This window comes from Nerophis lumbriciformis, linkage group LG12, assembly GCF_033978685.3.
Source record: "Nerophis lumbriciformis linkage group LG12, RoL_Nlum_v2.1, whole genome shotgun sequence".
In the NCBI taxonomy this organism is placed as follows: domain Eukaryota; kingdom Metazoa; phylum Chordata; class Actinopteri; order Syngnathiformes; family Syngnathidae; genus Nerophis; species Nerophis lumbriciformis.
The window spans coordinates 30,385,381-30,411,134 of record NC_084559.2 but is presented as its reverse complement, the minus strand read 5'-3'; the positions used below and the strand labels follow the sequence as shown (position 1 = coordinate 30,411,134).

Below are 25,754 nucleotides of genomic sequence, written 5' to 3'. Positions count from 1 at the left end.
ATGAATGTACAACTGTTTGTTTATTTTGTTGACGATTGACCGAAGAATAATAAACTAATAATATAGAATGAGTCTAATGCCAGCCAGCAATGTTAAAATATCTAAATGGTAGACATGTATCCATGAAATTATGAAAAAGCTGGGGATGGCGTGTTTAAGAGAGAAACAGCAGGAAGGAGCGACCGTAGAAGTCCAATCTCCAAGGTAACTGCTGTACATTATTATGAGATTACTTCATAAAACTACTGTTTTATGAAGTTTTCTCTTTAAAAATGCACTTTACATGTTAAAGTTGTGCTGTTTTGGACAAGCACGAAATAAAGTGATTTCCAATTAACTTCATCGATTTCAAAGACATTGCTTTGAAACACAAGTGTTTTGGGTTAAGAGCAGTGTTCTAAAAATTACTTTTAAAAAGTAATTAATTATAGTAAATCGTTACTTTAACAAAAAAGTATTTGAAAAACTAATGGAACTACTCTTTAATACATGTAATTAATTACTATGGAAGGTAATTAATGTTAATTAAAAAAACAAAAACTTCAAATATCTGGCATATGCAGTTGAGAGACGTATAATGTGAGAGCACAGTGTGCGTGTGTGGGCATTTAAAAGGCGGGGCCTGTTGCCGAGTGATGTATGATGTCATTGAGGGTTCAGCTGTGTTTGTTAGCTTTAGCAGTTAGCAGCTGTTTTGAATCTTTTGACGGGATTGTGTTTCCTCTGGTTAATAAAGAGATTGAATGTGCTTCGATGGCTGTCATAGCTTCTTGTCAACAAACGGCGTATTGTTTGGATGGCATGTTTGTCACTTCAATCATTGATTTGTTGTTCATTATTTCCATTGTGTAAATGTTGCGTATGCTGTGTCACAGTGTGATGTTGCCTCTTCGTATTTGATATCAAATTCCTTTTAGTGCGGTTCTGCTTGTTGATTTCACTCTTAAAAAGATATTAGCTGCAATAAACTTGCTGCACTTATGACGCTGTCTTGTTGTTGATATAAAACCACATCAAAGGTAGCGTCCCACGCAGTGATGCGCAAGTTACTTGGAAAACGTAGTAAGCTAAGCTACAATTTACTCTCGATTAAATGTAGCTAAACTACAGGGGAAGCTATCTCCGGAGAATAGTAGTAAGCTCCACTACAATCTACATGGCAAAAGTAGCTTGCTACATCAACACTACATTTAACAGCATTTCTATCTAGGATCCCACATGTTTAATATAATGTTAATGTAACACGGACCCAATAAGGGTCCTTTACTATTAACTGTCATTAAGCTGTCATTTAACTGGGGACACCATACAACTATCTCTAGGGGTCACCACACCCCACTGTATGTATTTATTTAGTTTGTGTCAGGCTTGTCAGACAAAACTAAACACAGTCAAACTGTCAGGGACAAGCCTGACAGTTTGACTGTGTTTAGTTTTTTCTCTGCGTTTGTCTTAGTTTTCTGTCAGCGCTTTTATTTTGTCTTTATTTCCTACTTGTCTCCCTGAGTGCTGTGTCCCCTCAGCTGTGGCTGATTGGCACCTGGCCACACCTGGTGTCAATCAGCCAGCTGCTATTTAAACCTGCCTTCCCCTCCAGTCAGTGCTGGATTATTATGTCAAGGTTTGTTGTTGACGAACCCCAAGATGCAGAGATGGCAGCAGGCTTGGTACAAGAAAACATGGTTTTAATGTTCAAAAATAAGAAAAGGAAAACACGAACCAGAAACAGGAGTCAGGATCCAGGGAAAGCTTAACGCACACAGCTAGCAACGACAGCATACAGCAAACAACGACACGACAGGTAGGAACGACAATAATCCAGCACTGACTGGAGGGGAAGGCAGGTTTAAATAGCAGCTGGCTGATTGACACCAGGTGTGGCCAGGTGCCAATCAGCCACAGCTGAGGGGACACAGCACTCAGGGAGACAAGTAGGAAATAAAGACAAAATAAAAGCGCTGACAGAAAACTAAGACCAACGCAGAGAAAAAACTAAACACAGTCAAACTGTCAGGGACAAGCCTGACAGTTTGGCTTTTCTTAGGCCCACCCCTATAATGTTATTCATTTTCTCTACCTACAGTAAAATAATAGCATCTATCTATATCTTGACCAAAAAAAAAACTATGACTTGTGTTTGGGAACAGTTGATAATGGTAATGTGCAGTATGACTTCTCATGAACTCAACTCACCTTAATGGGTGTTCCACGTCTTAGATGCAGACAGCAGTTATAATTTTGGTCTACAGAGTAAACAACGAAAAATGTCTTCATATTTGTTTACTTACTATGGTAAATTATTTATTTATTATTTATTTATTCACTGTTCTGATACAGAGAACAAAGAACTGAAATACCATTGGTATGGTATGAAAAGGGGTAGGATTAAATAAGCTCAGCTTCTTCCTACTCCATTTCGGACGTGCTGTAATGAAAAAACTGGAAATATGTGATGCGCTACATTGTATCGTATGCATGTTCGAAATAAATTTAAACTGAACTGAATTAAGGTTTTGGCCATTGTTTTCTCATAACGCATACATTTGTCTAAATATGGACAAGGACATGCATTATTGTGTGTTTCCTGTATGTCATCTTCATCACTAAAGGAAAAATCCATCTGCCATTTTCAAGTAGGTTTATTTTTTTAATTTTTTGAGTCATCAGCTTGAAGCGTCCCTCTGTCTCCGACTCCCTCGTCATCATGTGACATGAATGCCAGACGGTTATGAATTTGCTTACTAGTTTTGATGACCTGCCTTATCTTGCCTCTGATTTGCCAGTCCGTAATATTTCGCCCTAAAATAAGCCAATTGTGACTCATCATAAGAACACCAACCAATCACCATGGATTTTTCTCAGTATGTATGGATGTTCTCATTCATCCAGGTCATTTTATTTTCTCCATAATTGTTTTCTATTTTCTCTCTTTATTGCTTGTAACTTTGATGTAAGCTACCTTGCTACATGGGTCTAAAAGTAGCTAAGTTACCGTCAAGCTACTGGAAAATGCAGTTAAGCTGCGTAGCTTAGCTACATGTAGCGAGTTACTGCCCATCACTGGTCCCACGTTACATCACACTATCACTATCACTTTGTTGTAATGGACCTAAATATAATTAATTAGATTACTCGTTACTAGTAAAAGTAACGGCGTTATTATATAACACAGGTATTATGAACACTGGTTAAGAGCTTCTTCACAGAACTAATTAAGCTCATAAATTGAGGTAGTACTGTATTAGGAATACCTAGGCCAGTGATTCTCTAACTGTAGCTTGTGTACCACTAGTGGTACGCAAGCTCTATCTAGTGGTACGCCAAATAAGTCTCTAAATATTTAATGTATATGGAATATCATTGTTGATGATTTTAGTGCATTTTGTCTAATGTTACAGTGGCCAAACATATTAAATATAATTGTTAAATAAAACCTGTTTCCTTGTTTTTAATGAATATCTAGACCTAGTACGCTACTGTATTTTAATGATGGTTATTAAGGTGGTACTTTTTGAAAAAAGTTTGAGAACCACTGACCTATAGGCAATGGAATAAGATTCTGTATGAAAACATCTGCCGAAACACTGATCATCGTCAGAGGTCTTAAAGAGACTCAGTCATGCAAAAATGACTTTTTGATGATATCATAATAGTAATGGCCAACCATGACCATACATACAAACAATACAAACATAACCTCTCTCACTTGCTTTGTTTCTTCACAGGGAACAATGAGTTTTTAGGTTTTTATGACATCATGAGCAAAAAACATCCATCCCCATGGACTGCTTCTGACCCACCGAGCTAGATGAGTATACTTAACCCTATGGGGACATTTGATTTGAAATATCATTGACATTCAATTTTAATCATCTTCAAAACCAAACAGGACATAAAGGTCCTTCCGTTTTTATATATATATATATATATATATATATATATATATATATATATATATATATATATATATATATATACAGTACAGGCCAAAAGTTTGGACACACCTTCTCATTCACAACACAACTGATGGTCCCAACCCCACAGATAAAGCAAGAAATTCCACTAATCAACCCTGATAAGGCACACCTGTGAAGTGAAAACCATTTCAGGTGACTACCTCTTGAAGCTCATCCAGAGAATGCCAAGCGTGTGCAAAGCAGTATTCAGAACAAAGGGTGGCTATTTTGAAGAAACTAGAATATAAAACATGTTTTCAGTTATTTCACCCTTTTTTTGTTAAGTACATAACCCCACATGTGTTCATTCATAGTTTTGATGCCTTAAGTGATAATCTACAATGTAAATAGTCATGAAAATGAAGAAAACGCATTGAATGAGAAGGTGTCCAAAATGTTGGCCTATATATATATATATATATATATATATATATATATATATAAACACACACACACATTATTACACACACGCACGCACGCACGCACGCGCACACACACACACACACACACACACACACACACACACACACACATATATATATATATATATATATATATATATATATATATATATATATATATATATATAAATAAAAATCAAATCAAAAAAATAAATATATATATATATGTATGTGTATATATATATATATATATATATATATATATATATATATATATATATATATATATATATATATATATGTATCATACTTGCCAACCTTGAGACCTCCGATTTCGGGAGGTGGGGGGGTGGGCGTGGTCGGGGCATGGTTGGGGCATGGTTGGGGGCGTGGTTAAGAGGGGAGGAATATATTGACAGCTAGAATTCACCAAGTCAAGTATTTCATACATATACATATATATACATATACATATATATAAATATATATATATATATATATATATATATATATATATATATATACATACATCCTGAAAATATGCAAACACTGTGTTTGGATAATTGATACTTCAAACTTGCATAAATAAATATTAAGGAATATAACATAACTTGGCTTCTGAGAGCTTCAAAATGTAATGAATAAAATGCTAAAGTTGTTGATAAACAAGCAATTATTTTAATAATTAAATATGGTCATTTTAAATGAATTATTATGATAATTTAAAATTAATTATTTCAAATATGTTTATTTTAATGTATAATTCTATGGCTGGATGTAATAAGGAGTCATAAAAAATAAAAAATAAAAATACAATTCATTTTGATGTTTTTAGCAAAATATAGTAAAAATGTATTTAGTAGTTTTTTTTTGTAATTAATAAATATCTCTAGTCTGGATGATTTAGTTCTTGTCACCCTGTTGTCCTTCCGTCGTGAAAAAAGGCTGTCCTCACTCAGGTCCGCATGGAGCTGGAGGGGGCGTGGCCTCCAGCTCCGGCTGAAAATCGGGAGATTTTAGGGAGAATATTTGTCCCGGGAGGGTTTCGGGAGAGGCGCCGAATTTCGGGAGTCTCCCGGAAAATTCGTGAGGGTTGGCAAGTATGATATATATATATATATATATCTATATATATATATGTATCGAATCCGAGAGAGAGAGAAAAATCCCAATAACATATAATCAAACCAACAAAAATATTTAACATGTATTTTTAATGTTGACCCTTTTGAAGGACTTTTGATCAGATAATGTCACAGGTTTAAATGAGTAAAATAACTAATGTGACAACGGTGACGTCATCTGCTCAAAAGGCCCTCAATTGATAAAAATAAAAATTAATTAAAATAGACATGTTTGGTATTTTTGTTTAGGGATGAAGTTAATTGAGATATTTATGCAAAGAAAGTTAATAAAAAAAAAGGCAAAATGTTTTGTCCTTTCAAAAATGAAGGACTTTTACATTCTGTTTGGCTTTGGGGTATTGTTGAATAACTGCCAGTGTGTTGTTTACCAAGAAGAGAGTTGGATATAGATATTTCAACATTTAACATAAAAAAACCCTCTTTGTAAAAATCATGTTTAATAAAGGAACGCAACAAAAATTATAGACAAAAATACTGCAAACATTTATTGAAAGGACAAAAAAAGGCCAGCCTTTGTCCCCTGAAGGCTAACAAAAAAAGGCTTTACTACACAATTTTAAATAAAATATATGAATCTGTCATATAAATGTGTAAGCAGTAAATTTGATCATTTAATTTTTTCTTCAGCGGATATGCTAACTTAGCATGATGTTGCTGTTAAATGTGGCTCTATGGTTAGCACTGCAGCTAATATAGCTATGCTAACGTTTGTGTACTAGCTCCTGTTCCCACTCCCTAATGTTACATTGACGTATGTGATATAAGACATCTATCACATTGGACAAGTGTTTAATGTATACGTAAAAAGTGGATAAAGTGCACTATGGTGCTCTTTTATCCTTCGGATCCGTGCACTAGCTGACATTCACCACTCATTAGCATTTAAGGCTACAAAAACACAAATTGAGTTTATTCAGTAGAGCTTACCAAAGGCACTTTGAAATGGTTTAAACTAGTCCACAGATTTTAGGCAACAAATTTGGACCTTAGACTTTAATTACTGCTACTCACCGTGCGGACACGTTTGTTGTAAAGCTAGCACAAGAGCTAGCATACATTAGCTTGGTGGTACCAGTAATGTCCTCCCACTGGGCTGCAGCTGTTCCACCTAGGTAGCACATACAGGAAGGTAGATCACAGTCAATTTATTAAATGTTTTTAATGTACGTTTGCAGTACCTATGACAGAGCAAAGAAGTCGCAGACTGGTGGTGTCGCCCTCCCCGGAGTCTCGAGGGCTTTCCTTCCAAGATGGCGGCAGGGGAATGCGAAGGCCGATGGGTCGGTGGAACTTGCGCCGCCGAGGCTCCACCGTCACCACGGGACTAAAGTTGGCCTGGTTACCCAGCAGCTTGGCCACCAGCTCATCTGGAACGGGCTGAGCCTGGGGTCAAAGGTTAGTGATGGAGAGGTGCAAGACAACGTGGAACAGATTTACACGCACAAGCCATGGAGAGCCAAGTCATGAGAAGAATTGAAAGAAAAGGAAAAAAAAAAAAAAGAGGAACAAATTACATATGACAAAAAGAGACGACAAAAATAAACGCAATAAATCATTTTTATTATGGTGTGTCAACATTGATATCAGTTATAAAGATTCTATATTTCAATGGAGCAGCAACAGAACATAAACCTAAAATATAACCACGTCATTCATATATTTACAGCTTACAACAAGAGTGGTGGCATTTAGGTTTAAGAACACTTCATTAGCGTATCATAAAAAAGGTCCTTACATGCATGTTTATACTACTTTATCTTTAAGTCTTGATTTATTTTTCACATATTCTGACCTGTTTTCACATTTCTGGTTGGTTTCTGAATCGTAATCTGTCAAGGTTTGTTAAAAAGTGAATGCAACCAACAAAACAAAAAAATCATATCGCAATAAAATCTAAGCATATATGGAACATAAAGTGGAAAAAATAAAATACTTTTAATAATTGAGTTCTCTGATCATCAAAAAGTGGAAAAAAGTTCTATACATATGTACCTCAACTTAAGAGCTGTCTCTCGGCTAATTGTTATGCTTTATATCGAGAGCAAAAGTCTGAGTTACAAGCATCGCCACCATTAGTTGGCCTGGCAAATGAAACCCTGCCCAAAGCATCTGGTCTTACTTGCTAGCATTAGCTTACAGCTAAAGGTGGATATCATTTTGATTTTGAGTGTGAAGGACAGTGCTGAGAAAAAGAAATGGATGATATTAATTGGGTTGAAGAAAGAAATAATGGAAAACATCATCACCAACTTGGCGAATCAATTTGAGTGTAAAACTGCTAGTCTGCAACATACTGGAGATAGAATAACATCTAAATTGCAGACATTTATCCATGAAAATATAGAAAAGCTGCCAATTATGTGTTTGACACAGAAGCAGCTGGGAGGAGGTACCACAGAATATCCATACTTGCCAACCTTGAGACCTCCGATTTCGGGAGGTGGGGGGGCGTGGTTGGGGGCGTGGCTAAAAGGGGAGGAGTATATTTACAGCTAGAATTCACCAAGTCAAGTATTTCATATATATACGTATATATATATATATATATATATATATATATATATATATATATATATATATATATATAAGAAATACTTGACGTTCAGTGAATTCTAGCTATATATACATATATATATATATATATATATATATATATACATATATATATATATATATGTATTTTATTATATATATATACATATATACGTATATATATATATATTTATTTATTTTATTATATATATATAAAATAAATACTTGAATTTCAGTGTTCATTTATTTACACATATACACACACATAACACTCATCTACTCATTGTTGAGTTAAGGGTTGAATTGTCCATCCTTGTTCTATTCTCTGTCACTATTTTTCGAACCATGCTGAACACCCTCTCTGATGATGCATTGATGTGTGGCACGCACAAAAGTGCTTTCATCAAATGCACTAGATGGCAGTATTGTCCTGTTTAAGAGTGTCACAACATTGCTGTTTACGGCAGACGAACTGCTTTACGGTATACAAAAACGTGACTGCTGTTGTTGTGTGTTGTTCCTGCGCTGGGAGGACGTTAATGAAACTGCCTAACAATAAACCCACATTAGAAACCAAGAACTCGCCCTCCATCATTCTACAGTTATAACGTGATTGGGCAGGTATGTTGTTTATATTGTGGGTTAGCCTGAATTTCGGGAAATTTTCGGGAGAAAATTTGTCCCGGGAGGTTTTCGGGAGAGGCGCTGAATTTCGGGAGTCTCCCGGAAAATCCAGGAGGGTTGGCAAGTATGGAATATCACTCTAATATTATACCTTAATATTATATTATTTCATAAAATAAAACTACTGTAGTTGTTAGTAGTACATTGTATTGTATTGTTTTCACACAATATTTATTATCCAAAATTCTGTTTTGGAGGGCCAATCACCAACTAAATTGATTGATTGATACAAATGTTTTGAGTTGAGAGCTCCTTCACAGAACCAATCAATCTCTTAAGTTGAGGTAGTACTGTATATTTTACAGTTAAACCTAACTTGAGCATAGAGGACTTTAATACAATCTTGATTTTTACTGTGCATCTAAGAATGGGTGTAAAAAAAACAGTTTGCATATAGTACAGTGTGTCTGGTCCATCGTATTATTGCAGTAAACACACAATACCGAAAGGTCTAATAAACAAATCATATATGACACTCGTGCCAACAAAATATAGAGACAAAATTAATGAAGACTGACAAATAAAGAACAATACCAAAAGGAAAAATGTGGTGAAAATGATATATATTGCATGGACACAAATCTTGAGATACACTTTATAATAAATTAAATAAAAAAAGACATTTTGGACAAGTAAGAGTTTAAAAGTAAAAGACTAAGACGAGTTTAAAGCAAGGTCCATAAAGGCGTGGATGAGTATCACAAAACTAAAGAACCCTGACCTCAAGCCCATATTAGAATGGAGATTGTTAGCCTAGGACTTCTCTCAACATCCTCTGACTTTACAAATGTTCTTCTGGATGGATGGATGGATGGATGGATACCAAACCCCACATAAACACTACGACATCTTTCAGAAAGTCTTCGCAGAAGAGTTGGAGCCTGTTATAGTTGTGTCCCAAAACTTAGGTCCATACAGTAAGGCTAAAACCAAAAGCACCATGTGAACATTCTACAGGGTGCAAAGTGCATGCATGCACTGTGTGGTGGGAAAAAAAACAGCAAATAATAGATGATGACAACATGCTTCTTTCTCTCAGGCAACTTCACGATTCTGTCTTTTCTCCAGTCTTCTCTCCATTGTCCCATCTTACCTGCAGCCCCAGGCGGACTCGCTTGGTGACCGCCGTCTCTGGAAAGCTGGCCTGAACCATGGGCACCAGCTTGCTGGTCAATGAGCCCCCCTCGGGGCCAATCAGGTCGCTCTCTTGCTGGACTCTCGACACGACGGCGAAATAGAGCGGGAAGTCCGTCGTGATGATGCGGCGGATTCGCTTCTTGCCGAGTTCCTCCTGACTCTCCAAGTCTGCGAAAATACACATACACACACACAAAAAAAGGTGTTGTCAAATCAAATCAGACCGCAGTCATGCGTGAAGAGATGTCCTACCTTCATCCATCCCATTGAGGATGGTCTCCAGGACCTCGTCGCCATAGCGATTACGGTGTTCTTTCCACACGGATCCGTTCTCACTCCTCAGCACCACAAGCTCGCGGTCACCACGACCCAAAGCAGCAAAGTGAGGGATCTCCACGATCACTGGGCTGACACACACAATAAATAACCCAAATTATACACACATTTCAACTTTATACAAACTTTTGCTGACAAATGTTCAGTCCTTATGAATTGAGTTCCTATTTCATGCTGCTTTAACTATGTGTTTTTGCGAAGGACACCAAATGTCGGAGGGTGTACAACACGAACAGGGACGGATTCAAGTTGCACCAGTGGCCCAAAGATGCGAAAGTGGCAAGGAATTGGACGTTTGTTCCGCACACTTTACCGACGAAAGCTATGCTACGACAGAGATGGCAAGAATGTGTGGATATCCTGCGACACTCAAAGCAGATGCATTTCCAACGATAAAGTCAAAGAAATCTGCCGCCAGACCCCCAGGAAAAGAGAGCGAATGAGGGTATGTCTACAGAATATATTAATTGATGAAAACTGGGCTGTCTGCACTCTCAAAGTGCATGTTGTTGCCAAATGTATTTCATATGCTGTAAACCTAGTTCATAGTTGTTAGTTTCTTTTAATGCCAAACAAACACATACCAATCGTTGGTTAGAAGGCGATCGCCGAATTCGTCCTCACTTTCTGTCGTGTCGTTTTCGTCGGTTTCAAACCGATATGGCTCAATAGCTTCAGTTTCTTCTTCAATTTCGTTTTTGCTACCTGCCTCCACACTACAACCATCCGTTTCAATACATGCGTAATCTGTTGAATCGCTTAAGCCGCTGATATCCGAGTCTGAATCCGAGCTAATGTCGCAATACCTTGCTGTTCTTTCCGCCATGTTTGTTTGTATCGGCATCACTATGTGACGTCACAGGAAAATGGACGGGTGTATATAACGATGGTTAAAATCAGGCACTTTGAAGCTTTTTTTTAGGGATATTGCGTGATGGGTAAAATTTTGAAAAGAAACTTCGAAAAATAAAATAAGCCACTGGGAACTGATTTTTAATGGTTTTAACCCTTCTGAAATTGTGATTATGTTCCCCTTTAAAAAAAAAAGACTTTTGGATGATATTGGCTTCTGAAATTTCCGATCTGATACAAGCAGTCCTGCAGTGCGTTTACTTGTGCAAAGCCGGACAGCCAGTTAACATCTAAATGTCCTCCGAAACACACAAGGTTGGTCTTTTAGTGAAGTCTTTTACAAAAGGCACACATGGTAGGCAATAGGCTACACAACAGCTCGGCACGCAGGCTAAACAAACATAATGTTCTTAATTTAGCAATATTGCAGTCCAAAACATGAAGTATCAAATAATTATAGTTGCATGTTAATAGATCAGGACAGATCAACAGATGCAAAATAATTGACTTCAGCTAAACTCTGACAAAATGAAACCATTGTCTTTGGCTCAAAGAGAAACTATTATTAGTCAACGTCAGACCCTCTCACATAATGATCAGGTTAGAAATCTCGGGACTCAGACTTGAACTTTAACAGCCAAATTAAGTCAATAACATCAGCAGCTTTTCACCACCTGAAACATATTGCTAAAATCAAATGAATAATGTCCAAATCAGACTTAAAAAGACTAATCCATGGCTTTGTCCCTGGCAGGTTAGTCTACAGCAGGGGTGCCCATTACGTCAATCGCGAGCTACCGGTCGATCGCGGAGGGTGTGTCAGTCGATCGCCAGCCAGGCATTTAAAAAATAGACCTAAAAATTAGCGATCATCAATCTTCACCAAGACGTCACTTGATTGACATTGACGGCACCCGAGGGTCTTGTGAGATGATGCTGGCTGCTGTGAGATCATTATTAAGAAACAATGTCCGACAGGAAGGCGAGAAACACTTTTTATTTCAACAGACCGTACCTTCCGACTGCACATTTCCTATCTTCACAATAAAAGCCCTGCTTCATGCTGCCTGCGCTAACAAAATAAGAGTCTCAGAAAGCTGGCGTGCACAAGCGAGCAAGCTACGGAGTTTGCCGCCAATGTTTTTCTTGTAAAGTGTAAGGAAGTCGGACAAATACGATGCCAAAGCACAACCACTTTCATGTGGTATTGGATAGAAAGGAGGACTTTTTTTCTCCTCCATTCAAAAATGTGGACGTTATCATCACTACTGTATGATTCCAATCAATGCAAGTCATCAGAATCAGGTAATACACCAACTTATATTCTTGTCTTCATGAAAGAAAGGAATCTATATGTGTTAAACATGCTTGTATTATCATTCACCTTTAACTTGTTAACAAAAACGTCTCTTTCACAAATAAATAAAAATAAATGATATATATGAAAGAGGTAGATCCCCTCGACTTGGTCAATTGAAAAGTAGCTCGCCTGCAGAAAAAGTGTGGGCACCCCTGGACTACAGTAATGGCTTTCTCACTGGGCTCTCTCTAAACGAGCTGTAAATCAACTGCAGTACATCCAGAATCCTGCTGCTCGAGTCCTTACTAGAACTAGGGAATATGACCGTATTAGTCCAGTGCTTAGGTCACTACACTGGCTTCCTGTTGCTCAGATAATAGACTTTAAAACAGCTCTGCTTGTGTACAAGTCTTTTCATGGTCTTGTGTCAAAGTACTTCCCTGACATGTTACAACCGTATGAGCCATCTTGGGTTCTGAGAGCCTCAGGGAGTGGTCTCCTGTTGGTGCCCAGAGTCAGGATGCAACATGGTGAGGCTGTGTTTTAGTTTTTGCTCCAACAATTTGGAATAATCTACCTAAAGATGTGAGACGGGCCTCAACATTGGCAATGTTCAAATTCAGGCTGAAAACACTTTTAATTGTGCATATCCATCCATACATTTTCTACCGCTTGTCCCTTTCGGAGTTGCGGGGGGTGCTGGAGCCTATCTCAGCTGCATTCGGGCAGAACGCGGGGTACACTCTGGACAAGTCGCCACCTCATCGCAGGGCCAACACAGATAGACAGATAACACTCACATTAATTGTGCATATGACAACTCAAAGTATTTAATCCACACTCTTAGATTTTAATTTTTATTCTAATAGTTTTTAATGAAGATTTTATTCTTTGTTTTTCATTGTAATTAGGATTACTTTTATGTATATTTTATTTTTGCCTTCTTGTGATTTTCTGTACAGCACTTTGAATTGCCTTGTGTACAAATTGTGCTCTAGAACTAAACCTGCCTTGCCTAATAACATAAAAAGTCCAGTAACAAACGTGTCCACATCATTCAACCTACTGAGTCATGGCCTTAATTTAGAATTATTGTGACCACTAGGTGTCGTTAAAAAAATAAATCAACACTTCATTTCAGAAGGATAATTCTGTCATACCGTTAGTGTTTTCTAAGTAATTTCCCTTGATCAAACCTTTTCCAATATACCACACTACAACATAATAAAATTATGTACTATGATTCCTGCTGATATCGTATCGGATGAATATCAGTATCGGCCAACATTCAAGGCTCTAATATCGGTGGAAGGGAAGAAGTTGTATCGGCACACCCCTAATTCTTAGCACCCTTTGTTTGGGCTACAAATAGCATTGGAATAGTGTGGTACTTAAATGAAACAAGTAAAACACAGTAAAGAAATTAGAACTTTTTTTGTCACTTTTTTCTGTGTTTTACAGTAGAAGTACTTCTCATGATTTATTTCAGGGGTTTTTAACCTTTTCCACTTTGGGGCCCAATTTTTCCAGTACAGAGGGACCCAGGAGCCCACTCAAATATTAACACTAAATTAGTAATCTTACTCTTGTTTAGTCATATTCAACAATTATAAGGTTTAACAAGTTAACAACCTTGTCAAATGATATGAAACCATGTGTTACTCATAAATAATATTTATTGGACAAATAAATCTTAGGCTTAGGTCAGGCTGATTAGAAAAATAAAAACAAACCAATTATACTGCATTATAAGATAGTCAAACATAACTGATGAATACAACATTTATATACAATGTATTGCTAAAATAAATAAACTAACATATCAATAAATAATAATAAATATGTGTATTCACTAAACTGTCAATAAAAAGTGCATATAAAAATACAGTTTCACTACTCTAGTCATAGTTTTTGCGCTTAAGAAATGTCTCAATGACTTTAGCTCAAGACTTCTTCTGTTTGTTTGAGATTGTCATCACTGGTGGAAAAGTGTATAATAACTGAGTACCGCTGCGACCAATACGAACTACAGCTGAGAAACAGACATTTTTTGGCGGCCCAACAATGGGCCCTGGCCCTATGGTTAAGAAACACTGATTTATTTGATCATGATTACAAACAGCGACTTTTATAGTATATAAATATGTTAGGCACACGTTCCAGTTGTGGGTGAATAGAAATATTTGCAAACAAAAGAGTTATGGCCTCTTCACCCAAGAAACTGCATGCCAGCTGGTCCGAGGGAGATTATTCTGCTGGCCAGACCCTCTCCTTCCACCAGTGGAGGAGGGTTAGTTAGCTTCTGCGGCTTCACCAGGCGGCAGGTGATGCGCGTGGGGGCCGCACATGTCCGTGGAGGTATGATGACACGCAGGCCGTTATGTCTGCTGCCGCGCATTGAGCCGCCACGAGCATCCACCATAAAACTGACCAGGAACCTGCCGTTGGATATAAAAACAATGCTCACATTTTCATCACATTTGAGGTTCCTTAAATGTTCTGCAGAGCTGACCCTGTGTGTATGGGACTGGCGACTGGGCTGACATTGTCTGATGTCTCAGTCGCCGGGCTGCTGGGGATGAGCGAGTCATCATCGTACTCTTTTGGCAGTGGAAGTGGAGTGTGCTGCTGCAAAACACATCAAACGAACTGATGATGAAACTGGTACGACAACGCAACAATGGGCTTGGTCTATCAAAATCCCAAATAGCAAGTGTAACATTGTACATACTATTAGTAGGCAGTGGTGCAGACCGCCCTTTTTTAACGGGGTTTTTGTGTGTACTACCCGCTGTCAGCATGCACCTGTGGCATTTTGCTATGTTGCACAACATGCAGCACATAGCTATAATCTGTGCCACTTTTTCTGGACAATATAGAATCGCTCCTTTTTCAGTGCAATCTACAATGGAACCCACATTTTAGCAGATCCTAGGCCCTGGGAGAGGTTGGCACTAACTGCACTGGTGTTCTGGAATTATTCAGACGCACAAAAAAGTTGTTTTCATATAGGAGATATATTGATTAGTTTTGATGTCTGCTGGCTGAAATCAGCCCTTAAGTCAGGGGTCGGCTACCCAAAACGTTTAAAGAGCCATATTGGACCAAAAATACAAAAAAAAAATCGGTCTGGAGCCGCAAAAAATTAAAAGCTGTATATAAGTCTTATAATGAAGACGTAAGTGTCTATATTAGCTATAATAGCCTTCTATCAAAATTACTTTAAAAGTCTTATATAAGTGTTATAATGAAGGCAACACATGATGTAAGTGTCTATATGAGCTATATTAGCCTATTATCAAAATGACTATGTGTCGCAGGCTGAAGCAAATATTTGTTGACAGAAATGTTGAAATTCAATATTTATTCTACATATTTTTACAACATTAGAAACCATTAGTACGTACTTGCCAACCTTGAGACCTCCGATTTCGGGGGGGGGGGGGGTGGAGGCGTGGTTGGGGACGTGGTTAAGAGGGGAGGAGTATATTTACAGCTATAATTCACCAAGTCCAGTATTTCATATATATATATATATATATATATATATATATATATATATATATATATATATATATATATATATATATCCATGGATGGATGGATGGATGGATATATATATAAGAAATACTTGACTTTCAGTGAATTCTAGCTATATATATATATTTATTATATATAAATACTGTATATATATATATATTTATTATATATAAATACTGTATATATATATATATAAGAAATACTTGACTTTCAGTGAATTCTAGCTATATATATATATTTATTATATATAAATACTGTATATATATATATATATATATATATATATATATTACAGTGTATATATAAATACGAGAAATACTTGAATTTCAGTGTTCATTTATTTACACATATACACACACATAACACTCATCTACTCATTGTTGAGTTAAGGGTTGAATTGTCCATCCTTGTTCTATTCTCTGTCACTATTTTTCTAACCATGCTGAACACCCTCTCTGATGATGCATTCTGCTTCGTCTCCTTGTTGTGTGCGCAGTTGTGCCCTAGATGTTATTGTCACATATGCATGTACAGTAGATGGCAGTATTGCCCTGTTTAAGAGTGTCACAACATTGCTGTTTACGGCAGACGAACTGCTTTACGGTAGACGAAAACGTGACTGCTGTTGTTGTGTGTTGTTGCCGCGCTGGGAGGACGTTAATGAAACTGCCTAACAATAAACCCACATAAGAAACTAAGAACTCGCCCTCGATCATTCTACAGTTATAACGTGATTGGGCAGGCCCGCTGTTTATATTGTGGGAAAGCGGACGTGAAAACAGGCTATCGACACGTCACTCAGGTCCGCCTGAATTTCGGGAGATTTTCGGGAGAAAATTTGTCCCGGGAGGTTTTCGGGAGAAGCGCTGAATTTCGGGAGTCTCCCGGAAAATCCGGGAGGGTTGGCAAGTATGCATTAGTAAATCAGTGGCTACTTAGAAGGTGAGATAACTCCTGGAAATTACTGGCTTATAATGGCCAAAGCTGTGCGTCCAAGTTAAAGGAAACGGCAGGCTGTCTTCTGTTAACATATTTATTACAATATTTGGCAAGCTAGGTAACGTTTGCTGTGATCTGGAATAACATGGCACAAAAACAACTATCTGAAATGCAGCCAATACTACATAAAGAAAATGTGTCGTGGGACATGCAAAACTAAATTATATACGAGGCTAAAAGTAAAGTAAAATAAATGAGCCCAAATATACCTAAAAATGAGGCATGATGATGCAGTATGTACATACAGCTAGCCTAAATAGCATGTTAAAATGGATTAGCTTGCAGTCATGCACTGACCAAATATGCCTGATTAGCACTCCAACAAGTCAATAACATCAACAAAGCTCACCTTTGTGCATTCACGCACAGTATAAAACGTTTGGTGGACAAAATGAGACAAAGGAGTGGAAGATTTTACATTTAAACAAACTGTTGTGTCACAGTCCACACTATGGTGAGTTCAAGAACCGCCGAAATTAGTAGGACAAAACCAAATACTCTCATCAGTGAAGCATACACACAAACATATTAAACCGTGGGCTTTCTAACAATTGGGAAGGTTTGTGTCATGCTTGTCCTCAAACAAAAAACATACTAAAACAAAAAATTCATTTTCCCCCATTTTTTGTCCATTTTCAATAGTTTTTTAAAAATGCTCCAGGAAGCCACTAGGGCGGCGCTAAAGAGCCGCATGCGGCTCAAGAGCCGCGGGTTGCTGAGCCCCGCCTTAAGTCATGCATCAGCTCAAAAATGTAATTGCTGGATTGGCGATATTTCTACTATTTCTGTTTCTTCAGTCCAAATGTGTTACTTGCGCACAAAGGATTGTCTCTCTAATGCACTGATCGCCTCCTCGGCCATTTACGCGTAACTATGCCGGTTTGCAAATACATTTCAAACCTGATAAATAAAGACTAAAAAAAACACTTTCAGGGTTTAATAAATCACATTGTGGGTGATAAATGACTACATTTGCATCTCTTCTTCCCAGTATTGTGGGCCGAAATATTTTCTCTCTCAATTGTCTGTCTTTCCAGGGTGTACACCGCCTTCTGCCCGATTGTAGCTGAGATAGGCTCCAGCGCCCCCCGCGACCCCGAAGGGAAATAAGCGGTAGAAAATGAATGGATGGATGCAGCGCTGCCACATCCTTTCTCACAGCCATTTGTGCATAACTTTGCCAGTTTGGCCGAACAAGTGCTAAATATAGATGCAAAAAAGAGGCAGCAGAACTGTTTCAATCTTGATAAATCAAATTGCAAGCGCCAAATGATTTCATTTGCATCTCCTCCTCCCAGTATTGTGGGCGTCCTGATAATCAGCATAGGCAATATTCTGCATATACATGAAGACAGACACTAAATCAGGGGTGTCCCTTTGTACGGTAAACATTTTTAAATAATCAAGTGCATAGGCAATTGTATAATAATAACATGAGGCGAGTATACATTGAAATGTGTATATATTTCAGTCTTGTAAATACACAAAAAACATCACCGTGGAGTTTTTGAGTCTGTTTAGCTGATTGGAGAGCTAGCTTCTGCAGCTAGTGGGTCCATGATGATGACTTCTGTTTTGTTTGATCAGCTGTTTTACTGCCGTGTTATAGGCACCATTTGGAAAAAATGGTTTTACAACATTTTTCGTACTGATATACAGTATCTGCTGCTTATGGTCCGATGCGGCTAATATATGTAAAAATAATTATTTCTGCAGCTTAAATAGCCCAAAAATTACAGTAAATTATATTATTATTGTGGCAGTGGTGCTGAACTGCAGCATGGCAGAATGTGGTGTAGTTGTGTACCTCTGCCACAACAATAATATTACTTAATATTATTATTAAACTAGATGAGGCAATTCCTGAAGGAATTGTGTGTGAATGCAACAATTCTGAAGTTGAACTGAAATGCTGACAGAATATAGTATGAATGTAAGAATAGTTTGAATGTTGGAATGGTTTGAATTTCCAGGAAAACCGGAATTTGGTTTGGAACTTGGGAAAGTGTTAGTTTGAATGTCCAGGATGAGTGGAATGTGTTGAAGGTGGAATGGTTTGAATACCTTGAAAAATGTGGGAATTGTGGAAGCGTGAAAAATGGATAATTCATTTTGAATGGGGAAAATGTCCCTAAAAACTGAGAATTCTAGGAAATGCGGGATATGTTTATAATTGTTGAAAGGGAGCACACAATTCCTGAACAGGATGAATATTTTGAACAGTTTGAATCAGATTTTAAAAATGTGGGAGTTGCGCTCCTTTGAAAAATGTCCCATTCTTTTTGATGAGAATTTCATGGAAATTTGGGAATTTCTGCAAAAGAGGGAATTTTTTGAAAAATGCAAAAACATGTGAATGTTCTGAATGATTGGTGTTAGAATTGTTCAAATTGGTCAAGAAATATTGAAGTAGTAACCTTTTTAATTGAGAAATGGTATTCTTGGAATTTCGGGAAAACTGGGAATTTTTCCAGGTCAAAAAACAACGTCGTTTTTTGTCCTGATTAAGAGGAATGATTTGTTGGTGGAACGGTTGAAATGGGTTGAAAAATGTGGAAGGACAGAAAAAAAGGGGGAAAAAAGGGTTTGAAAAAAAATGGGAATTCTGGCAATTCCTGGAATTTTTTTGAACTTGAAAAAATTGTAGTTTGAATGTGCAGGATGAGTGGAATATGTTGAAGGTGGAATGGGTTAAATCGGTTGAAAAATGTGGAAATGGTGGAAGTTTGAAAAATGGCCAATTAATTTTGAATGAGAAAAGTGTCCCGGAAAACCTGGAATTCTGGGAAATCTGGACATTTTTGGGAATTTGTCAAAGGAAAGCCAGCAATTCCCGAATAGGCTGAACAGTTTGAAGTTGGAATAGTTTGAATCGGATGAAAAATGTGGAAGGTAGAGCGCGCCAAAATCTGGATAAGAAGAATAATAATAAATAAATGAATTTTCGTGGAGAAAACCATATGTGTGAATGCTTTGGAGCATTCACACAAGTACGATTTTGAAATAACTACCTGTCCACCATTGCCAACGCACTGGAATATTGTTATCATTTTTGTTATGTTTTTTTTTTGTTGCAAACATTGTAGTGAATTACATGTGGAATGCAGTAAGAGTACATTTTAGATGAAAAAAGGAGCTTGATTTGTGATCAAAAAAGTGACTTGTTGAAATTATTTAATCAGAAAACTCCGATAACATGGATCATGTAAATGACATAATGCTGTTTCTTCTACCTGATCAATCTCGTGCTCTTTCAGGATCACGGTCTCTGGAGAAACCCGTGGAATCCTGGGAATGGCTGGTGAGTAATTTCTGTTGAATGAGAACAGAAAAAACCAAGTAAGATTGACAACATTTGTCTGGTGTTCCCCCCAGGTGTTTACTAAGTGGACATCTAAGGTGAGTCTACTGCTATCCAGATTCTCTCATCCCAGCCCCCTTACGCTGTGCCCAGCCCTCTCTCGTACTCCAGGGATTTCTTGGGGGAGAGGAAATCGTCATCATGGTCTTTCATGTCATCCATCTTCATGTACCTGGCCCCTTCTGTCCCTAAGAGCTCCTCTCCTTCAGAGAACAACATGCGAAAGAGAGCGAACAGACCCAGATCAGGTTGGTCACAAAAAAAAAAAAAAGAGAAAGAGAGAGAGAAGTGCAAGGTGTTAATTAGCTGTTAGAAAGGTTAAGAGATGGAAACAAGGCAAAATGAAGCATGGATGGTGTGGATCAGCATTTGTTTCAGCATCAAAACAAACATCAGGCCCTTTTCCACCCAGGTAAATAAAGTCCCCCTTGTTTCCACCAAAAACTACCCAGGTAGATTTAGATCCATGGGAACTATTTTTAGTTCCAAGTAGCGAGGTTGGAGTGTCGGGGGTTCGCCGAGAACCTTTGAGGGGCGGGCAGTGCTGTCGATCGCTGATTGGTTTAACATAGGGGCCAATTGTGGCCCGCGAGACGTTATTTTGCAGCCCGCACCTTAATATGAAAATTTAATATTAGTGCGGCCTGCAATGTAAATGGCGCTTGACAGCGTCATACTTGCCAACCCTCCCGATTTTTCCGGGGGACTCCCAAATTTCAGGGCAACCATTCTCTCGAATGTCTGCCGATTTTCACCCAAACAACAATATTAAGGGCGTGCCGTGATGGCAGTGCCTTTAGCGCCCTCTACAACCTGTACAAACAGCGTGCCAGCCCAGTCACATGTTGTATTTGGCTTCTGCAGACACACGTAAGTGACTGCAAGACATACTTGATCAGGAGCCACACAGGTCACACTGAGGGTGGCCGTATAAACAAGTTTAACACTGTTACAAATATGCGCCACACTGTTAACCCACACCAAACAAGAATGACAAACACATTTCGGGAGAACATCCGCACCGTAAGACAATATAAACAGAACAGAACAATTACCCAGAACACTGGGTATTTGTTCTGTTGTGTTTATGTTGTCTTACGGTGCGGATGTTCTCCCGAAATGTGTTTAGAACAGAACAATTACCCAGAACACTGGGTATTTGTTCTGTTGTGTTTATGTTGTCTTACGGTGCGGATGTTCTCCCGAAATGTGTTTGTCATTCTTGTTTGGTGTGGGTTCACAGGGTGGCGCATATTTGTAACAGTGATAAAGTTGTTTGTACGGCCACCCTCAGTGTGACCTGTATGGCTGTTGACCAAGTATGCTTGCACTCACTTACGTATGTCTGCAGAAGCCTCATACTACATGTGACTGGGCCGGCACGCTGTTTGTATGGTGAAAAAGCGGACGCAACGACAGGTTGTAGAGGACGTTTAAGGCAGTGCTATCATGGCACGCCCTTAATATTGTTGTCCGGGTGAAAATCGGGACAAAATCGGGAGAATGGTTGCCCCGGGAGATTGTCGGGAGGGGCACTGAAATTCGGGAGTCTCCCGGAAAAATCGGGAGGGTTGGCAAGTATGTTGCTGGGGCGGGATAGCCATTCAAAGAAGGTGAATTCATTAAAAAGTGCATGTTAGATTATTTTAAGAAATCTTTTCTTGCGGCCCAGCCTCCCCCAGTTTCTGCATCCAGTGGCCCCCAGGTAAATTGAGTTTGAGACCCCTGGTTTAACACAATTGAGGCGTCCTGAAAATTTTGAATTCAAACATTCAGTATGCGAGAGTATGCGAGACAACTTGTTTGTTTTTTATTTCTTGTGTATTTCTGTTGCAACTAGTGTTGTCCCGATACCAAAATGATTTCGTTACTTTTCGGTACTTTTCTAAATAAAGGGTACCACAAAAAATTACATTATTGGCTTAATTTTAACAAAAAATCTTAGGGTACATTAAACATATGTTTCTTATCGCAAGTTTGTCCTTAAATATAATAGTGCACATACAAGACAACATGTCTTTTAGTAGTAAGTAAACAAACAAAGGTTGCTAATTTAGCTGCTGACGTATGCAGTAACATATTGTGTCATTTATCATTCTATTATTTTGTCTAAATTATTAAGGACAAGTGGTAGGAAATTAACTATTAATCTACTTGTTCATTTACTATTATTATCTGCTTACTTTCTCTTTTAACATGTTCTATCTACTCTTCTGTTCAAATGTAATAATCACTTATTCTTCTGTTGTTTGATACTTTACATTAGTTTTGGATGATACCTCAAATTTGGGTATCAATCTGATACCAAGTCGTTACAGGATCATACATTGGTCATATTCAAAGTCCTCATGTGTCCAGGGACATATTTACTGAGTTTCTAAACATTATATGAATTTAAAAAAAATGTGATGCCAAAAAATATCGGCGTAATTATAGTAGTATCGACTAGATACGCTCATGTACTTGGTATCATTACAGTGGATGTCAGGTGTAGATCCACCAATGGCGTTTGTTTACATTTTGACGCCTGTGAGCTATTGTGTGTAGTGAACAGAGGTGGGTAGTAACGCGCTACATTTACTCCGTTACATCTACTTGAGTAACGTTTGGGATAAATTGTACTTCTAAGAGTAGTTTTAATGCAACATACTTATACTTTTACTTAAGTATGTTTATAGAGAAGGAACGCTACATTTACTCCGCTACTTTTATCTACATTCAGCTCGCTACTCGCTACTAATTTTTATCGATCTGTTAATGCACGCTTTGTTTGTTGTGGTCTGTCAGTCAGACCTTCAAGGTGCCTGCCTTACTGGTGACGTTTCACTTCGTTCCACCAATCAGATGCAGTCACTGGTGACGTTGGACCAATCAAACAGAGCCAGGTGGTCACATGACCTGACTTAAACAAGTGTAAAAACTTATTGGGGTGTTACCATTTAGTGGTCAATTGTACGGAATGTGTACTGTACTGTGCAATCTACTAATAAAAGATCCAATCAATCAATCAAAAGTGTGAAGGAAAAAAGATACTGTTTTATTTCAACCGTACATCCCGTCAAAAGCCTAAAGACTGACCGCACATGAGGACGTTCCTGTCTTCACAATAAAAGTGCCGCTCCATCGCGCCTGTGCTTTCAAAACAAGAGTCTCCGAAAGCCAGCGCAAACAAGCTAGCAAGCTACGGAGTTTGACGCCAATATATTTCTTGTAAAGTGTATAAAAACGAATATGGAAGCTGGACAAATAAGATGCCAAAAACCCACCACTTTCATGTGGTATTAGACAGAAAGGAGGAACTTTTCTTCTCCTCCATTTGAAAACGTGGACGTTATCATCACGACTGTCTGATTACAATCAACGCAAGTCATCAGAATCAGGTAATACACCAACTTATATTCTAGTCTTCATGAAAGAAAGGAATCTATATGTTAAACATGCATGTATATTCATTAAAACACCTTTAACATGTAAACAAAAACAGCAAAATAAATACATATAAATTATATACTGTATATATCAATGTATATGTATGTATATATATGTATATATATGTATATATGTATATATATATATATATATATATATATATATATATATATATATATATATATATAATATGAGTGTGTATGTTACTCATCAGTTACTCAGTACTTGAGTAGTTTTTTCACAACATACTTTTTACTTTTACTCAAGTAAATATTTGGGTGACTACTCCTTACTTTTACTTGAGTAATAAATCTCTAAAGTAACAGTACTCTTACTTGAGTACAATTTCTGGCTACTCTACCCACCTCTGGTAGTGAAGCATGTTTAGCTATTCCTCGTCCTGCAGGGATGATACTTGTAAGAAACGTACTTTATTTGTCGCCATGGAGACGAGGATTAGTGATTTAGAAGTAGTTTAAACACTGCCGACTGCGGCTGAGCTTTAGCCGCTAGCTAGCTAGCCATGTCATAAAGCACCTTTTCAGGTGGGCGTTTCAGTGTTACAACTTCACATTTATCGTTAGTTTTTAAGCCAAAATGCGTCCGTTCTCCCTTTTCTGTCTACATACTGTGTCTGTTTGTAAGTACTCCGTGATTGTGTGCCGCCGAACATGCTCGTCTGTTCATAAACCAGCAATGACACGACGTGACGACGACGGGGGCGCGGGGCTAGGTGGGGGTGGTTTGCGGTATGTTACCGAACATGGTTCATTAGTATTGCGGTACTATACTAATACCGGTATACCGTACAACCCGAGTTGCAACAAACTTGACAATGGTGAGATAGAAGAACGAAAGGAACTTTTTAACTTGTAGGAACTTTGTGTGGCATCTGTGTGCTGAAGAATGCTGATTAGTGGAACTATTTTGCAGCGTTCAGTTCAGTTTATTTCGGACATGCATACGATACAATGTAATGCATCACATATTTCCAGTTGTTTCATTACAGCACGCCCGAAAAGGAGTAGGAAGAAGCAGAGCTTATTAAATCCTACCCTTTTTCATACCATAGCAGTGTTATCATATTTCCTTGTATGTAATACAAAAATAATAATTATCTAAAAAAAACAGAAAACAAAACCGATTCAAGATGTTCATCATAATTGTTCCTCTGTGTACTTTGTGAACACTTGTAGTTTGAACAGTCTCTTAAACTGAATCATATTGGTGCTTTGTTTGATTTCTTCCATAATTTAATTCCACATACGGATATGGTATTAAATTACATTTTCCTCTAAGGTTATACAAACCCCGTTTCCATATGAGTTAGGAAATTGTGTTAGATGTAAATATAAACGGAATACAATGATTTGTAAATCATTTTCAACCCATATTCAGTTGAATATGCTACAAAGACAACATATTTTATGTTCAAACTGATGAACATTTTTTTTTTTTTGCAAATAATCATTAACTTTAGAATTTGCTGCCAGCAACACGTGACAAAGAAGTTGGGAAAGGTGGCAATAAATATTGATAAAGTTGAGGAATACTCATCAAACACTTATTTGGAACATCCCACAGGTGAACAGGCAAATTGGGAACAGGTGGGTGCCATGATTGGGTATAAAAGTAGATTCAGTGAAATGCTCAGTCATTCACAAACAAGGATGGGGCGAGGGTCACCACTTTGTCAACAAATGCGGGAGAAAATTGTTGAAGAGTTTAAGAAAAACCTTTCTCAACCAGCTATTGCAAGGAATTAAGGGATTTCACCATCTACGGTCCGTAACATCATCAAAGGGTTCAGAGAATCTGGAGAAAACACTGCACGTAAGCAGCTAAGCCCGTGACCTTCGATCCCTCAGGCTGTACTGCATCAACAAGCGACATCAGTGTGTAAAGGATATCACCACATGGGCTCAGGAACACTTCAGAAACCCACTGTCAGTAAGTACAGTTGGTCGCTACATCTGTAAGTGCAAGTTAAAACTCTCCTATGCAAAGCAAAAACCATTTATCAACAACACCCAGAAACGCCGTCGGCTTCGCTGGGCCTGAGCTCATCTAAGATGGACTGAT

At 37.9% G+C, this 25,754-nt stretch overlaps 2 protein-coding genes across 7 annotated transcripts in view; one reads left to right on the top strand and one right to left on the bottom strand.

Moving 5' to 3' along the window:
- Window positions 1-25,754, bottom strand: part of ank1a (ankyrin 1, erythrocytic a) — a 255,027-nt gene that overhangs the window by 48,515 nt on the left and 180,758 nt on the right. For 5 of the 6 annotated variants that reach the window (XM_061986310.1, XM_061986312.1, XM_061986317.2 and 2 more), the window contains 8 exons: window positions 20,326-20,446; window positions 20,116-20,194; window positions 14,856-14,971; window positions 14,557-14,781; window positions 10,108-10,262; window positions 9,812-10,023; window positions 6,681-6,885; window positions 6,514-6,610 (listed from right to left, as the gene is read on the bottom strand). In XM_061986310.1, coding sequence (XP_061842294.1) covers window positions 6,514-6,610; window positions 6,681-6,885; window positions 9,812-10,023; window positions 10,108-10,262; window positions 14,557-14,781; window positions 14,856-14,971; window positions 20,116-20,194; window positions 20,326-20,446 — 1,210 coding nt within the window. The remainder of the gene's footprint in view (window positions 1-6,513; window positions 6,611-6,680; window positions 6,886-9,811; window positions 10,024-10,107; window positions 10,263-14,556; window positions 14,782-14,855; window positions 14,972-20,115; window positions 20,195-20,325; window positions 20,447-25,754) is intronic. The other variant, XM_061986311.1, reaches the window with a different exon arrangement.
- Window positions 1-25,754, top strand: part of dguok (deoxyguanosine kinase) — a 251,905-nt gene that overhangs the window by 97,641 nt on the left and 128,510 nt on the right. The window lies entirely within an intron of this gene.